Here is an 18945-nt window from a genome sequence, read left to right on the forward strand (position 1 = left end):
ATCTGCCGTGCGTGGATTTTTCGTTTGCTCATGTGTGTGTGTGTGTGTGTGTGTGTGTGTGTGTGTGTGTGTGTGTGTGTGTGTGTGTGTGTGTGACTTGACTTGACTTGACTTGACTTGACTTCATTTATTGTCATAAAATCCCGAAGGATTAATAGACACAACAAAGAACAAAGGGAACAAAGAAATAAACGGTCATCTAATACGCATGCACTGAAATACATAGTTGGCAAGTGTTTTTTGACAGTCATCGCAGGTGAATAAATCACTTGGTTTTAGTATATTGTTTTGTATTTTTCTAGAGATCACATTTGATTGATGATCATACTGCTGTATAGTAGTGATTAGATGGCTTCGCAAATTATGAAATAAGATACACGAATCTAAGAAATGCAATTCATCTTCAACAACTTCACATATAGCACATAACCTCTCTTCTCTGGGAATGTTTGCATATCTTCCTCGTTCGATGTTTAAATAATGTGCGCTTATTCTGAGTTGACAAAGAGCTTGTTTGTGAGCAGGATCGATTTTATCAGTTAGATAATTCTCAATTTGATAATCGTTTCTTTTAATTTTGTTGTAGAAATCTAATCTACTGTATTCAGTTTTTCTCTGTTTCCAGAATTGTACATATCTATTTCTTAGTTGTTGGCGTAATGTAAATTTAAGCCTGCTGTTACTAAATGTCGACTGATTATTCCAAACATGACCTAATCCTACATTGTGAAGAATATTCTTTACAAATTGTATCCATGGATTTTCAATTGTGTCTGGTTGGTTCATCATCGACATATAGACCTTTTTGATATGGCTATCATTATGTGCATCCAGAATATGAGTCCAGTGGTCAAGAACTCTGCAAGCAATATGAATTCCAACTGGAAATCTGCCCAGTTCGGCTAGAGTTGGCAGATTCATTGTTTTAGAATGTACCCCTAGAAGCAGTTTGCAAAATTTTATATGCATTTGTTCATGTGAATGTTTCGAAGAAATACAATTTCTAAAGAAATCTGTCATTCCTGTATTGAATGAATTGGTAGTTTTTGTTTCAGCCCATGGGAACCAAATATCGGATCCATATGATAATATAGGTAAAACAAGTGAATCAAAAAGCTGCAGTACAATATCCAAACGAATATCTTGCTTTTTAACGATTCGTCGGAGGGAGTGTGCTGCTTTTAATGCCTGTTTGGCTAGGTGCTCTTGGGCAAATGAGAACGTTCCAGTTTTGTGAAATAATATACCCAAGTACTTGTATTGATCAGTTGTCTGGATTATATCATTGCCTATTGTGAAAATAACAGGCACTTTGGGATCGGTGTGTGTGAAAACTATTACTTTAGTTTTATCTATGTTAATTTTTAGATCCCAGTTTTCACAATACAGATTGAGTTTATGTGTGTGTGTGTGTGTGTGTGTGTGTGTGTGTGTGTGTGTGTGTGTGTGTGTGTGTGTGTGTGTGTTGAAAGCCAACAAAACAGAAGCCATAGACTATTTTGAAACAGACGTTGCAAGGGGCATAATCAAGTTCAAAAGAAACAATGGGTTGTTTGCAAGGTTTTCCCTGGAGAACTTCCACTCATAGACGGAACATTGTGACGACAATATACAGCTGTGCTGAGCTGTTCGGTGCTGTGCTGTGCAGTGCTTTGAATTACTGTGCTGTGCTGAGCTGTGCTGTCTTGTGCTGTCAGGTGCCGCGTTGAACTGTGCCGCTCTGTGTTGTGCGGTGTTGTGCTTTGCTGTGTTGTACCGTGTATTGTGCTGTGTTGTGTTGTACTGTGTTGTCCTGTGCTGTACTGTACTGTACTGTGCGACACTATACGACAGCACGCCACGTCAAACCATCCTATACTATCCTACTACCTATCCTAACCCATCCTATCCCGCCCCTCACTTTCCCTGAAGGTTCCACAGCATTTCAAGTTACGGCCATCGAGGCAGTGAATTCAACTCTACTGTGTCCAGGGCTCAGCACAACAAGAAGGGGCCCAACCCTTTCTTTCTGTCGGGCCGTTTTAACCTTCCCAAGAAGAATGAAGTCAGGTGCCCATTCACACCCGGGTGGAGTGAGGAAGATCGGAGTAAAGTGCCTTTCCCAAAGACACAGCACCATGCCGAAACAGGGCCTCGAACCCTGATCGCTGGTGGACACTGGATCAGAAGTCCAACGCCTAGCAGTTCGGCCATGGCGCTCCCGTACCATACTATACTGTACTATACTATGCTATGTTGCACCGCACTGCTACAAGAACAATTTACATTGGTTGAGTATATAAGTGAAAATATAATCATTCTGTATTCTGCTGCGCTGTGGGTTTTTATCTATTTGTTTGTTTTGCCTTTTTCCCCCCCCTTCAGAATGGTTACGATTTGTTTTTATTCGTTTGAACCCATGTCACCTCTGTGTGTGTGTGTGTGTGTGTGTGTGTGTGTGTGTGTGTGTGTGTGTGTGTGCGTGATAATCTGGAAGAGACGGGAGTTACGATAGTTCTGCAGGGTACAGATCCCCCCCCCTCCACCCCCCTTTTTGCTGTGTCCCATTCATTTACCAAGCCTTTCGTTCCTCTCCCAGATTATTGGCTGTAAGCCGTTTCCCATTCGTTGAATCAAAATTAGCTAGCTTCTTATCATCGCGCTGCCCCGGCGGTGTGCCTCTGGCACGAATATTCGAAAAAAACAAAAAACAATATTGTGTGTGTGTGTGTGTGTGTACGTGCGTGCGTGCGTGTGTGCGTGTGTGTATGTGTTAACTGCCAAACTCTTGAAGAGTTTGTTTGATATCAAGGGCTTACTTATCTCGGGTGAAGTGGTGAGGGGGGGGATTAGAGAGGTTGGAAGGGGTGGAGAAGGGAGTGGGTGTGTGTGTGTGACAGTGTGGAGAGATCCACACAGAGAATTAGGCCAATGTGGTGGTGTGGGGTTTTTTTTGTTGTTTTTTTCACGGCTTTATGTGGAGACAAATATTTGCCCAGCAAGATAGAAAATCTTGATCCTGCGGTGAAAATCTACCTTAGTGTCTCGAGTCACTAGTCACACAGTCGTTATGCGTCCCCGGCCGGCACTATATATGTGCCAGTGCCTGCGTGCGAACGTGTGTGTGTGTGTGTGTGTGTGTGTGTGTGTGTGTGTCGTGTGTGTGTGTGTGTGTGTGTGTGTGTGTGTGTGCGTGCGTGCGTGTGTGTGAGTACACATGTACAGCACCAATAAGTATGAGGACAGGCATGCATCAGCAGCACTCAATAGAACCTATTATTATTTCAGTGCTCATTCAGCAATGCAGCACCAGGCATAAGCCCTACTTGAACAAATTGGATTGCCACACAACCCACTAATCTATGACTCCGACCACTGGCAGTTTTGGCTAAGGCACTGAGCTCATTGAGACTTCACGGTCCATGTATGCGAAAGCTGTTGCGAACTCAGTAGGCCTAAAGCCTTCAGAGAGCTCTCGTCTAACAATGGACGCCTGTGTGCCTATACCTACCTACATGTCAGCAACCCTGACCACCTCATATCATGTGCCCTGGCTTTGGCTCGCCTCACTTGGTCTTTGAGCTGCCTGACACGTCATATCATATTGTATATTATTACTTAAAGCTACACAGCTTAAGTCCCGAGGCCGTGAGAGCGCGCGCACGTGTTTGTGTGTATGTGTGTGTTTGCCATTCTGTCTGTCAGGCCTTGAGTGCATGTGTATACATTAGTGTATCTATCAGATGCCGTGGGTTCAATTTCAGTGCGCCAAGTGCGTGCCGCACACAGGACCTAAGTTCATCGTCCCATCCCAATGACTAGACGCTCAGTTTGATGTTCCAGTCACACTTGGGAGAAAGGGTGAGAGCGGGAACTGAAGCCAGACCCTCAGGGACACTGTATTGACAGATAAGCGTCTTAACCATTCTAAACTACCTTCTTCCCATGACACACTGAAGACAGATCGAAACTAAGGTCACCATGAGGGCAGGGCATGAAAGGTGACAATCTGAGATTTTCCCCCAAATTGATGATGAACGATGATGAGGATGATGGCAGTGTTAGTGCGGATAATTAGATATGTAGAAATATCTAACTGGCAGTCTCTTGAATTTCCTCAGTGACTGACTGACCCACCAAGTCAGTGGGGGGCAGCAACTGGAGTCAAAGTGCCGGGTCAAGAAACATCGTTGTGGCAGGACAACTCCTGGTCTCTGCAGTGTGAACGTCACATTTCACCGGGGCTGATCTACCTTCTCTAGAAGACATATATATAAGCGGTTACTCAGAAAAGCAAAATCAATCAGCCAGGACGAATCACATCCAGCTTTTGGATGCTCCCCTCTGGTCGACGGTGCAGAAGTATAAGGACGAAAACCAATCGCTTCGCTAATAGCTTTTCCCCCAAAGCAGTCAGTGGCCTGTCTCTCGAACAAATCCAGTATGATAGATAGAATTGTGCAATCAACAACCATTTACCTAAAGATCTAGTCATCATCCCCATCCACATGTAATATGTGGCTTCTGTTCAAACGTGTGTGTGTGTGTGTGTGTGTGTGTGTGTGTGTGAGGAGAGAGAGAGAGAGAGAGAGAGAGAGTGTGTGTGTCATAGTGTGTGCGTGCGTGCATGTTTGTGTGTGTGTGTGTGTGTGTGTGTGTGTGTGTGTGTGTGTGTGTGTGTGTGTGTGTGTGTGAGTATGCATAAATTTTTATATTGATATGCACTTGTACGTATCCTGATTTTTACTGTATCTGTGTTTGTGTATGATTTTCGATTTATGTTCGTACCTTGTTATGTACTATCCCTCTCAAGATTCCTTGTGACCCCGGTACACTTGGTGATAAAGACATTCTATTCTATTACATTCTGTAAAAAACAACAACAACAACACCCTGTAACTGTGTGACATAACAGCCTAAAAACAGCGCACAATATTGCAAAGAGCAACATTGCTGAGGCAAAAATTCAAATTTTGAAATCCCGTTCATTGTTTACAAGAAAAAAAAAACAAAAACAAAACAAAACAAACAAACAAACAAACAAAACAAAACAACAACAACAAAACCAAACAAAAACAAAAAAACAAAAAAAACAAAAAAAAACACACACACAAAAAACACCACCACCAAATGTTTATTGACCCATTTAATCGTTTTCATGAAAAATTAAAATGAATTATAATGCATCCTGACTCATCACGATAAACTGTGCATCTGTTACGACATGTTTACAAGTTCTTCCTGTGGGTTCGTCCTATTTGCGTTTGGGATAATTTTTTTCTGGAATGTATGCAGTGTTGGTGCTGTACATAATTTGTTTGTTTGTTGTTGTTGTTTGTTTTGTTAATTTTCTTCCTGTTTACTTCCTCCAATTATGTTATGTTTACCGAGCAACTGGTTTGGTCATTGTAACTGACTGTGGGCACAATGTCAAATGTGTTTCGTATTCTCCATCAGTTACATGAACTATCCAGCCTTCTTTTGCGTGTATCCCTACGATGTTTCATGAAATTATACATATCTCATCTTGTCTTGTCTTGTCTTGTCTTGTCTTGTGTAGCCAGGTAGCTTTCGGACAGTGCACAATAGAAGAAAAATCAAGAAAAATATTGCTATAGTGTGTGTGCTGCCTGAAACCAGTAAACCGTTAAGAAGAAAAAAATCAAATCATGGTTCAGTGTGAACTTGTTTTCATGATGTTTGATATTTTGTTGTCAGTTCATTGCACCGTTACTGCAAGGGAATTGTATTGATGGCTCTTTAGAAGAGGGGGAGGAAGTTTGTTCAATGCCCCGTCATACATAGGTATACTGGTGATTCTTGACATTTTGTGTCAGTGTTAATTTTTACATTTCAGTATTATGATAATGATGGTGATATGGATATCCTCGGCCGAAGACCAAGCTCTAAGCGCGTTACAAACAAGGAAGCATTTGCAGAGCAGGCTGCCTACCTGGGTAGAGCCGACTGACGGCTGCCATTGGGCATTCATCATTCGTTTCCTGTGACATTCAATCAGGTTTCAATCACGCACACATATACTCACAAACATGTAACATTTTACGTGTATGATCATTTTGTTTATATGCCCCGCTACGTAGGCAGCCATACTCCGTTTTTGGGGTGTGCATGCTGGGTATGTCATTGTTTCCATAACTGAACCACCAAACACTGACGCTGATGGATTACAGGATCTTTAACATGCGTATTTGATCTTTGTGCATATACACACGAAGGGGGTTCAGGCACTAGCAAGTCTGCACACGTGTTGACCTGGGAGATCGGAAAGATCTCCGCCCTTTCCCCACCAGGCGCCGTTACCGATTGAGATTCGAACCCGAGACACTCAGGTTGAAAGCCCAACTGACGCTATTGCGCCCGTCGTGTTATTTTTTACAGGGTAGGGAAGAAGCTGAATGGTAAGTTGGGGGAAGACGGAGGACGCTTATTTAGTAAATTAAAATAAATTTAAATGTACGTAAAGCCAAAATGCCATAGAATGTCTCTGGAAGAGAACAACAACAACAACAACAGCAACTGTGGAAGACGGCGTAACCTCGGAACGCTACACAACAATGTAGCCAAGCTACCGCACCACATGAACGTCGCCAAGAAACCGGGCACCTCGTCCAACCAAACCGTTCACCTCTTATCACATCAGTCGGACACAGTCCTGGCCGCCGCTGACCGTGCTCACGTCAGCGGAGACGTTGGGATTAACCCCCCAGTGACGTAGGTTGGGGGCAGGATAATCCAGCCCGCGGTCACTGGTCCCTGGCACTGTCAGCACCCACAGCCGATTACCGGCGGAAACGGTACTCCGGCATAATATTGACTGTGCCAGTTAGGTGTGGCATGTTAGGTATTGGTGTAGCTGGGGTCAGGGAGAGAGAGAGAGAGAGAGAGAGAGAGAGAGAGAGAGAGAGAGAATCACAAAGAATGTAGGCGTGCTAGTATGGGGAGTGGGGGACGGGAGGGGTGGGGGTGGGGGGGGGGGGGGTAAGACAGAGAGAGTGTGTGTATTTATCTATTCTCCTCTCTCTCTCTCTCTCTCTCGCTGTGTGTGTGTGTGTGTGTGTGTGTGTGTGTGTGTGTGTGTGTGTGTGTGTGTGTGTGTGTGTGTGTGGATATAAGCGCGCACACGCTCTCACAGAGCATGCATCCACAATCAGAAGAAAAAACACAGCACGCGCGCCCGTACTGGCAGAGAATGTCCGAATCTGAGAGAGAGGGAGGGACAGAAAGACAGAGAGAGAGAGTTGGGGGAGGTGGTGGGGGTACGGACTGAGATAGTCGGACAGACCTCAGAACGTTTTTGTTCAAGAACACAAACACACAAGCACACACACAAGCGCGCGCGCGCACACACACACACACACACACACACACACACACACACACACACACACACACACACACACACACACACACACACACACACACACACACACACAGATAGGACAGTGAGAAACAGAGACAGAGAAGGCAGAGAAAGAGAAAACGGACAATGGGGAGAGAGAGTCAGTGAAGCATGACACCAGCGGAGTGGAGCGGCGGAAACGTGGTGCAGTCAATGGGGGCAGCAGTGTTACAGCTGTTACCAGGTAACACTAGGCAGGTATGGTGTCTATGGGGTGCAGCAGTGTTACAGCTGTTACCAGGTTACATGAGACAGGTATGGTGTCTGTGAGGTGCAGCAGTGTTACAGCTGTTACCAGGTAACATCAGACAGGTATGGTGTCCATGGGGTGCAGCAGTGTTACAGCTGTTACCAGGTAACACTAGGCAGGTATGGTGTCTATGGGGTGCAGCAGTGTTACAGCTGTTACCAGGTTACATCAGACAGGTATGGTGTCTGTGAGGTGCAGCAGTGTTACAGCTGTTACCAGGTTACATCAGACAGGTATGGTGTCTGTGAGGTGCAGCAGTGTTACAGCTGTTACCAGGTAACACTAGGCAGGTATGGTGTCTATGGGGTGCAGCAGTGTTACAGCTGTTACCAGGTTACATCAGACAGGTATGGTGTCTGTGAGGTGCAGCAGTGTTACAGCTGTTACCAGGTTACATCAGACAGGTATGGTGTCTGTGAGGTGCAGCAGTGTTACAGCTGTTACCAGGTAACACTAGGCAGGTATGGTGTCTATGGGGTGCAGCAGTGTTACAGCTGTTACCAGGTTACATCAGACAGGTATGGTGTCTGTGAGGTGCAGCAGTGTTACAGCTGTTACCAGGTTACATCAGACAGGTATGGTGTCTGTGAGGTGCAGCAGTGTTACAGCTGTTACCAGGTAACATCAGACAGGTATGGTGTCCATGAGGTGCAGCAGTGTTACAGCTGTTACCAGGTTACATCAGACAGGTATGGTGTCTGTGAGGTGCAGCAGTGTTACAGCTGTTACCAGGTTACATGAGACAGGTATGGTGTCTGTGAGGTGCAGCAGTGTTACAGCTGTTACCAGGTAACATGAGACAGGTATCGTGTCTATGGGGTGCAGCAGTGTTACAGCTGTTACCAGGTTACATCAGACAGGTATGGTGTCTGTGGGGTGCAGCAGTATTAAGGCTGTTACCAGGTAACATGAGACAGGTATGGTGTCTATGGGGTGCAGCAGTGTTACAGCTGTTACCAGGTTACATCAGACAGGTATGGTGTCTATGGGGTGCAGCAGTGTTACAGCTGTTACCAGGTAACATCGCACAGGTATGGTGTCTGTGAGGTGCAGCAGTGTTACAGCTGTTACCAGGTTACATCAGACAGGTATGGTGTCTGTGAGGTGCAGCAGTGTTACAGCTGTTACCAGGTAACATCAGACAGGTATGGTGTCTATGAGGTGCAGCAGTGTTACAGCTGTTACCAGGTAACATCAGACAGGTATGGTGTCCATGAGGTGCAGCAGTGTTACAGCTGTTACCAGGTAACATCAGACAGGTATGGTGTCCATGAGGTGCAGCAGTGTTACAGCTGTTACCAGGTAACACTAGGCAGGTATGGTGTCTATGAGGTGCAGCAGTGTTACAGCTGTTACCAGGTAACACTAGGCAGGTATGGTGTCTATGAGGTGCAGCAGTGTTACAGCTGTTACCAGGTAACATCAGACAGGTATGGTGTCCATGAGGTGCAGCAGTGTTACAGCTGTTACCAGGTAACATCGCACAGGTATGGTGTCTGTGAGGTGCAGCAGTGTTACAGCTGTTACCAGGTTACATCAGACAGGTATGGTGTCAATGGGCGCAGCAGTGTTACAGCTGTTACCAGGTAACATCAGACAGGTATGGTGTCCATGAGGTGCAGCAGTGTTACAGCTGTTACCAGGTTACATGAGACAGGTATGGTGTCTGTGAGGTGCAGCAGTGTTACAGCTGTTACCAGGTAACATCAGACAGGTATGGTGTCTATGAGGTGCAGCAGTGTTACAGCTGTTACCAGGTAACATCGCACAGGTATGGTGTCTGTGAGGTGCAGCAGTGTTACAGCTGTTACCAGGTTACATCAGACAGGTATGGTGTCTATGAGGTGCAGCAGTGTTACAGCTGTTACCAGGTAACATCGCACAGGTATGGTGTCTATAAGGTGCAGCAGTGTTACAGCTGTTACCAGGTTACATCAGACAGGTATGGTGTCTATGGGGTGCAGCAGTGTTACAGCTGTTACCAGGTAACATCGCACAGGTATGATGTTTATGAGGTGCAGCAGTGTTACAGCTGTTACCAGATAACATCACACAGGTATGATGTCTATGAGGTGCAGCAGTGTTACAGCTGTTACCATGTTACACCAGACAGGTATGATGTCTATGAGGTGCAGCAGTGTTACAGCTGTTACCAGGTAACATCGCACAGGTATGGTGTCTGTGAGGTGCAGCAGTGTTACAGCTGTTACCAGGTTACATCAGACAGGTATGGTGTCTGTGAGGTGCAGCAATGTTACAGCTGTTACCAGGTTACATCAGACAGGTATGGTGTCTATGAGGTGCAGCAGTGTTACAGCTGTTACCAGGTAACATCAGACAGGTATGGTGTCTATGAGGTGCAGCAGTGTTACAGCTGTTACCAGGTAACATCAGACAGGTATGGTGTCTATGAGGTGCAGCAGTGTTACAGCTGTTACCAGGTAACATCGCACAGGTATGGTGTCTGTGAGGTGCAGCAGTGTTACAGCTGTTACCAGGTTACATCAGACAGGTATGGTGTCTATAAGGTGCAGCAGTGTTACAGCTGTTACCAGGTAACATCAGACAGGTATGGTGTCTATGGGGTGCAGCAGTGTTACAGCTGTTACCAGGTAACATCGCACAGGTATGATGTTTATGAGGTGCAGCAGTGTTACAGCTGTTACCAGGTAACATCGCACAGGTATGATGTCTATGAGGTGCAGCAGTGTTACAGCTGTTACCAGGTTACACCAGACAGGTATGATGTCTATGAGGTGCAGCAGTGTTACAGCTGTTACCAGGTTATATCAGACAGGTATGGTGTCTATCTTCTCACTGATGTTACATCTTACATCCAACTTGTGATATTTCAATTAACTAAATGACTCTGGGTTAAAATTTATTGTACCACAGTGTTTTCAGATACCTGCCACACGGAGCAATGATCTGATTGGTCAAAATCCGTTGCCATGGTGATTATGGAGTTATCTCCATTTGGTGCCGCTGTTAGAGTTATCTCCCCTGAAGGTCTATACGGTCAAATCGAAACCGGAAGTGGGTGCTGGTGACAGTGTGCCTGGTAATGCTTGACACACAGCCAGACACGTAGCAGACAAAGGGACAAGGCCATAAGATGGCGTTAACAGGACAGAACAGGAAGCCAGGAGAAAACACAAGTGTTTTGTTGCCGTGGGTTCTTTAACATGCGCTAAGTAAACACCGCACATGGAACATCGCTTTATCATCTCATCCAAATGACTAGTGTCCAGACCACCTATTCAAGGTCTAGTTGATGGGGAGAAAATACTGGTGAGTGCGGGATTCCAACCAAAATACTCAGATTCTCTCGCGTCCTAGGCAGACACATTACTGCAAGGCCACCACTCCACATTTTTTTTTTAAAAAACCCCAAAATAACACTCTTTGAAAATCAACGAGGCTAAAGTAGTGTGTGGGAGTTCAAAGTTGAAATGAGTTTCATAAGGGCTTATACATGGCTGAGCCAATGTTTAGAACACTCCTGTCTAAAAGAAAACGTCAGCAAAGGAATTTCGACATGGTCGGGCCACAGGATTAAGCTCCTCCTGATGCAAGGCTGAATGAGGTTGGTGACCGCACAACCAAGGATCTGTAATCCCCGTCTAGATCCCTTTGTGCTGGTTACCTCACCTTGTCATTGGTGACAGTCACAGTAATCAGCTGTGGAGTCCTGGCCGACTCCTTCCAATCCAGACTTAACTCTTTTTGGTGCCAATGTCACATTAATCCTGCTCCTTGGCTCGGCTGCAATGTCCATGTTTCTCAGAGATGTGACTAAACAAAACTTTGTATTTTTTCCAACCACTGCCAGATCAGACTGAATGTTTCCCTCACCAAAAATAAAACCAATCTGAATAGAAAAATATAATGAAAAAAAAAGATCAGCAGATATCCTGTCATGAATGGTGAATTTTCACTACTTTTGGTGATTTATTTTTCAAACACATTAAGGTCTTTGTGTGATGGTAATGGTGAAGGGTTTTCCAGATCCAGAAGGACAAAACATATTTTTCTATAACTTTTCCAGCCCTTGGAAATGGTTCTTTCAGTTTTTCCATAACTTTTCCAGCCCTTGGAAATGGTTCTTTCAGTTTTTCCATAACTTTTCTGGCCCTGGAAATGGTTCTTTCAATTTTCCAAACCTTTCCCAGACTTCCCTGACTGTGCAGGAGACCTGAGTGTCACACAGGTCCAGGCAGACCACTGGGTGCACATGACTGGGAGAACATGATGTTTTTGGTAAATGGACTTTGGGGGGACATTCAGTTCAGTTCAGTTCATCAAGGTGGTGTCATGGACAAATCCATACACGCTACACCACATCTGCTAAGCAGAGGCCTGACCAGCAGCGTAACCCAACGCGCTTTGGGGGTGCTTGACTTTTTTAATTTTTTTAAATTTTTTAGGTGAGATGTTAAATGCAGTTTTGCAAATGAGGGGATTATCTGCAGAGGACAAGCCTACAGACGCTACATGACTGCAACATTCAGGTGCTTCTGCTGCAACATCCCACTCTTTTTCTTACAGTCTTTTTTATACACACATATGGTCACACACACACACAGTTGCACAGATAGTTATACATGCATAAGCGCGCACACACACACACATGCACAAGCACACAAGCATGCACACACATACACATGCGCACTCACTTGCATATGAACACACACATGCTCAGACACACTCTGATAAAGGACAACACTCACACAACCAAACTGTTCACTAATTATTTCCACCAGTTCCTGGTTGTCAGATTTATTACACATCCCATGTAGTGAAGTACACACTGCGTCACCACCAGCTGACACAGAACACACACGGTCACAGCACCAACACATGTCAGTCTGTGTCTCTGCAGGGAGAAGAGACAGTGTCAGAAGTTGCTGCACTGCACTAAGTTCTTCTGTCGTTTCTCTTCTCTGCTTGGTATCACCTTCTGCAAACAGACAACATATGCCATCGTGTTGTTAAACAGTTCTCCACAATGAAGGAAATTCTACATACAGACACATGTGCCATCATTCTTGTTAAACTGAAAGAAATTCTGCAAATAAACACTTCATTAGAAATTCTGCAAACAAACAATTAATTAAGCAAGCATTCTTGTTAAACAGTTCACCACAATGACAGAAATTCTGCAAACAAACAAACGTGCCATCATTCTCATTACACTTACAACAATGAAGGACAGCAGGAAGAGGAAAAACGAAAACAAAAACAGAAAAGGCCAACAGTGCTTACAATGATGGTGGGTACTGCCACAATGATAAATCATAGCGCTTTATTTCCTTGTGCCCTTTGAAGTTTATAATATTTTCTGACACGCCACACAAAGTGCACATGTTGGGCAGTGACAAACAATTCTACAGTATATTGCCTATGTATGTCGTACATCTTTCTTCTTCTTTTTCTTTTCAATTCATTATTCCAATCTGATGCTTTGTATCTGTACTGTCTGGCATTATGTTTTCATACACTGTAAAAAAAAAAAAAGTGAATGAATAAAAATTTTGGAAACCAGAAAACAAAAATAATAAAGAAAACACAAGTGTACATAAACAACCACAGAGCATTGCCCCCTCCCCCCCCCCTTCCCCTCCAACACACATGGAAGTGTACAAAAACTGAGGGGGCATTTACTTTTGTTGCTGTTTGTTTCCGTTCTATATAAATGGTCAATAAATCAAGTCAACAATGAAAGTGCTTCCTCCACCCCCTCCATTCCACCCCCTCTCCTCCAACGCCTTTGTTACCTGTTTGTGCGTGTCTTTCCTGGCTTGCTGCCTTTCTTCCCCATCGGCTTTTTCCCCCTCTGCTTTCCCCTCTCCGTCATCTGGTGCTTGTTCGACCTGGACAGAAAAGGTCAAGTGTTGTGTTGTGTTGTGTTGTGTTGTGCTGTGGAGTACTGTGCTGTGCTGTACTGTGCTGTTGTGCAGTAGTGTGCTGTGCTGTGCTGTACTGTGCTGTGCTGTAGAGTGCTATGCTGTGCTGTTGTGCATTAGTGTGCTGTGCTGTGTGCTGTGGTGTGGTGCGCTCTGTGTGCTGTGCTGTGCTGTAGAGTGGTGTGTTGTGGTGTAGTGTGTTGTGCTGTGCTGTGCTGTAGAGTGGTGTGATGTGGTGTAGTGTGTTGTGCTGTGCTGTGCTGTAGAGTGGTGTGTTGTGTAGTGTGTTGTGCTGTGCTGTGCTGTAGAGTGGTTGGTGTGGTGTGGTGTGTTGTGCTGTGCTGTGCTGTAGAGTGGTGTGTTGTGGTGTAGTGTGTTGTGCTGTGCTGTGCTGTAGAGTTGTGTGATGTGTAGTGTGTTGTGCTGTGCTGTGCTGTGCTGTAGAGTGGTGTGATGTGGTGTAGTGTGTTGTGCTGTGCTGTGCTGTGCTGTAGAGTGGTGTGATGTGGTGTAGTGTGCTGTGCTGTGCTGTAGAGTGGTGTGTTGTGGTGTAGTGTGTTGTGCTGTGCTGTGCTGTAGAGTGGTTGGTGTGGTGTGGTGTGTTGTGCTGTGCTGGGCTGTAGAGTGGTTGGTGTGGTGTGGTGTGTTGTGCTGTGCTGGGCTGTAGAGTGGTTGGTGTGGTGTGGTGTGTTGTGCTGTGCTGTGCTGTAGAGTGGTTGGTGTGGTGTGGTGTGTTGTGCTGTGCTGGGCTGTAGAGTGGTTGGTGTGGTGTGGTGTGTTGTGCTGTGCTGGGCTGTAGAGTGGTTGGTGTGGTGTGGTGTGTTGTGCTGTGCTGGGCTGTAGAGTGGTTGGTGTGGTGTGGTGTGTTGTGCTGTGCTGTGCTGTAGAGTGGTGTGTTGTGGTGTGGTGTGTTGTGCTGTGCTGGGCTGTAGAGTAGTGTGGTGTGGTGTCCTGAACTGTGGTATGGTGCGGTGTAGTGTAATGTGGTGTGGTGTGGTGTGGTGTGTTGTGTTGTGTTGTGGAGAGGTGTGCTGTGCTGTGCTGTAATGTCCGGGAATGCAGCAATTTCTCATAAATGACACCGACAGAATCAGGACCAGTGTTTCCTTCCTAACCCATAACCACACCCAACCACCCATACACACACCCTCATACATCCACACACATATATACACACATACACCCACACACATATATACACACATACACCCACACACATATACACACATACACATATACCCATATACACACCCACCCACCCACATACATGCACTCGCACACTCATACACCCCCACAATCCCACCCACATACATCCCCACATCCACATACACACACACAATCCCACCCACATACACACCCACATATACATACACCCACATACACACCCCTCCAAATCCCCTCCCTCCACCTCCCCCCCCCCACACACACACACTCCCTCACACACACAGCTATACATACTCAGATCTGAACTGCCTGACGGACTTCTGGTCTGTTCGTGTAAGTTCGTCGGAAAACGTCGCTCGCTTCTTTTTCTTTTTCTGACGTTTCTGTTTCTTTGACGGGGGGCCTGTAACGACAAAAACACTGTTTCATTCACAACACAGCAGCACCTGTCATGTGACGCATCAATCTGTTCAAAGATGACTGGTCCAAACAGTGTGAACATTGTTGGGATCTGTAGCTGCACCTGTCATGTGACGCATCAATCTGTTCAAAGATGACTGGTCCAAACAATGTGAACATTGTTGGGATCTGTAGCTGCACCTGTCATGTGACGCATCAATCTGTTCAAAGATGACTGGTCCAAACAGTGTGAACATTGTTGGGATCTGTAGCTGCACCTGTCATGTGACGCATCAATCTGTTCAAAGATGACTGGTCCAAACAGTGTGAACATTGTTGGGATCTGTAGCTGCACCTGTCATGTGACGCATCAATCTGTTCAAAGATGACTGGTCCAAACAGTGTGAACATTGTTGGGATCTGTAGCTGCACCTGCCATGTGACGCATCAATCTGTTCAAAGATGACTGGTCCAAACAGTGTGAACATTGTTGGGATCTGTAACTGGTAAGCTTAATCCAAGAACAGTCCATATGTTGTTAACATTTTAAAAAAAATTTGCAATCCATGCTCTGACAACATCAGTATCTTAGAATCCGCAGGAAACCAGTAGCAGGGAAAATATGCAGCAGTATACACGGCTCATTCCACCTGGGTAAGTTGACCCAGAGAGCTATAGATATCATGTATAAAAATGACAGAAACTAAAGCTTCAAGAGCAAACTACAGACATTAAACTTCTCCACGATCATTATTTAAAAGCGTCATTTGTTGCACTTACCCTGCTAACATTTGATCACATGAATCACATGAATCCCCATCTCCACTTGGTGGGGTATGTATGTGTGAGCATGCATGCGTGTGCACACACATGTATGTGTGTGTGTGCTTGTGTGCATGTGTGTGTGTGCAAGCATGTGTGCATGTGTGTATATGTGTGTGTTAATGTGCGTGCGCGTGTGTGTGTAAAGGTGAGCGTGTGTGTGCATGTGTGCGTGTGTGTGTAAAGGTGAGCGTGTGTGTGCATGTGTGCGTGTGTGTGTAAAGGTGAGTGTGTGTGTGTGTGTGTGTTTATGTGTGTGTGTGTGTGTGTGTGTGTGTGTAAAGGTGAGTGTGTGTGTGTGTGTGTGTGTGTGTGTGTGTGTGTGTGTGTGTGTGTGTGTGTGTGTTCTGTCCTGTCCAGCCTGACTCATTATGTTTGAAAATGCCCACAGTAAGGGCACTCTAAACACATACACAAACAGCACAACTGATTATTGTTGTTATCATTGATACTCACATAGCTATTAGTACCTATCCCCAGTAAGAGACCAAACTCTAAGTGCTTTATGAACACAGAGTCATTTGTGCAGCAGGCTAACTTCCAGGGTAGAGGCGACTAATAATTGCCTTTAGGCGCTCATCATTTGTTTCCTATGTCATTCAGTTAGGCTTCAGTCGCATGCACGCAGACACATTCATATTCACTGAACACACCCCATACTGCAGCAAAATAATCACACACCATCATCATCGTCCTCATTACAGGCCCTCATGCGTTTGGGTCGCTCCTTCCTCTTGGATGCCTTGATGGACCGCTTGGCCAACATCTGCGCTTTCTTCACCTCAAACTGCGCACGGTCCTCCGCCTGAAACCGTCAGTCTCCCATCAACGTTCACCAACATCATGACCACAAAACAGAGAGAAATAGAGAGATGGAAGGAGAGAGAGGGGGAAGAGAGAGAAAGAGGATGGACGACAGAAAGGCTGACATATTCCACACCGCAACTCGCATTAGAGCAATTACAAACCCAGGCAGATGTAATCACTTGCCATACATGTTAAGAATGCATACAGCAGAACACTGGAACATAAAATACCCAGGCAAATGTATACAGTCATCAGAACATCAAATACCCAGACAAATGTATCGTCATCAGAACATCAAATACACAGACAAATGTATACAGTCATCAGAACATCAAATACACAGGCAAATGTATACAGTCATCAGAACATCAAATACACAGGCAAATGTATACAGTCATCAGAACATCAAATACCCAGGCAAATGTATACAGTCATCAAACACACTTACAATGGAGTGATGGCCTAGAGGTAACGCGTCTGCCTAGGAAGCGAGAGAATCTGAGTGCACTGGTTCAAATCCCGGCACAGTCGCCAGTATTTTCTCCCCCTCCACAAGACCTTGAGTGATGGTCTCAACGTTAGTCATTCGGATGAGACGATAAACCGAGGTCCCATGTGCAGCATGCACTTAGCGCACATAAAAGAACCCACGGCAACAAAAGAGTTGTCCCTGGCAAAATTTTGTAGAAAAATCCACTTCAATAGGAAAAACAAATAAAACTGCACGCAGGAAAAAATACCCAAAAAATGGGTGGCGCTCTCAGTGTAGTGACGAGCTCTCCCAGGGGAGAGCAACTCGATTTTCACACAGAGAAATCTGTTGTGACGAAAAAGAGAAATACAATACAATACAATACAATACAAAATGCACGCCTCAAGACACACTGGGGCAACTGCTGTGCCAGACAATAGGAAAAAATGAAAGGACGTGATTAGTTAAGGTAATTGTGGGCAAAAGTGCTGTGTGAAAGGTAAACATGAAACTGAGGTGGGAGAAATGGAATGATATGGGAGGAAGATGGAGACCCCATCAAAATAAAAAAAAAGAGGGGGAGGGGATGAGAGAAAAGGGAAGAAAGAAATACGTGGGAAAGGAGAGGAGGCTTCAGGCAATAAAAATCAGTTTCAGTTTCTCAAGAAGGCGTCACTGCATTTGGACAAATCCATAAACGCTACACCACATCCGCTAGGCAGATGCCTGACCAGCGGCATAACCCAGCGTGCTTAGTCAGGCCTTGAATGCGTGAATATATACATTTGTGCGTATCTATCGGAGAGGATTTCTCCAACATAATTTTGCCAGAGGACAACTCTAATGATGCCATGGCTTCTTCTTCAGTGCACTGTATTGGCAAATAAGCATCTTAACCATTCTGCCACCTTCCTCCCTAAAACACACAGACACACACATGCAAAATCACATGTGCCCGCCTGCACACATGCATGCACACACACACATGCGCGCACACACACATGTACACACTGAGCACATTCACACAGACCACATTTCCCATACCCTGCCTTCCCTGTTAGCCCCCCTCCTCCACCCCCCCTTCTCCCCCCACTGTTTTTCCTGTTTTATATCAATCTTGGTCAACAGATGTAACATCGATGAGCAACAACAACACAAGCACACACATACACAACACACAGAAATCACTGCTTACAGTCAGGTCTTTCTTCTTCGGTTTTCCCAGTTTATCAAGACGTAAAGATTCTGAAACAAAACACCAACTGCTGAAATACAAATACAAGTCAAAGAGAAAAGAAAATTGATCATTAAACGGTTAAAATGTATGATCAATGCAAAAAATACCTACCAAAATTACTAAATAGAAACAACACAACTTATTTGTCTACCCGTTAACCAATACCCCTAACCAACAAATACCTTTTCCCTTCCAATCCCAATATAAACCCACACACAACGTATTCATCCACCCCCTGACCAGCACCAGCACAAACCACTCACCCTTTTCTACGCCTGTGGTTTACACAATGGCTGAAACACAACATCCATCTTTTTCTATGATGTGGTGTTTGCACAATGGCTGAAACACAACATCCATCTTTTTCTATGCCTGTGGTGTTTACACAATGGTTGTAACACAACATCCACCTTTTTCTACGCCTATGGTTTACACAATGGTTGAAACACAACATCCACCTTTTTCTATGCCTGTGGTGGTTGCACAATG

At 45.0% G+C, this 18945-nt stretch overlaps 1 protein-coding gene across 1 annotated transcript in view; it reads right to left on the bottom strand.

Annotated features, from left to right (window-relative positions):
- Window positions 1-12396: 12396 nt before the first annotated feature.
- Window positions 12397-18945, bottom strand: part of LOC143300246 (putative ATP-dependent RNA helicase DDX27) — a 40490-nt gene continuing 33941 nt past the window's right edge. Inside the window, exons 17-21 of the mRNA XM_076613835.1 lie at window positions 18415-18464; window positions 16622-16745; window positions 15014-15122; window positions 13427-13522; window positions 12397-12609 (exon numbers count right to left, since the gene is read on the bottom strand). Of these exons, the coding sequence (XP_076469950.1) occupies window positions 12603-12609; window positions 13427-13522; window positions 15014-15122; window positions 16622-16745; window positions 18415-18464 (386 nt within the window). The 3' untranslated portion in view covers window positions 12397-12602. The remainder of the gene's footprint in view (window positions 12610-13426; window positions 13523-15013; window positions 15123-16621; window positions 16746-18414; window positions 18465-18945) is intronic.

This window comes from Babylonia areolata, chromosome 26 (assembly GCF_041734735.1).
Source record: "Babylonia areolata isolate BAREFJ2019XMU chromosome 26, ASM4173473v1, whole genome shotgun sequence".
In the NCBI taxonomy this organism is placed as follows: Eukaryota; Metazoa; Mollusca; class Gastropoda; order Neogastropoda; family Buccinidae; genus Babylonia; species Babylonia areolata.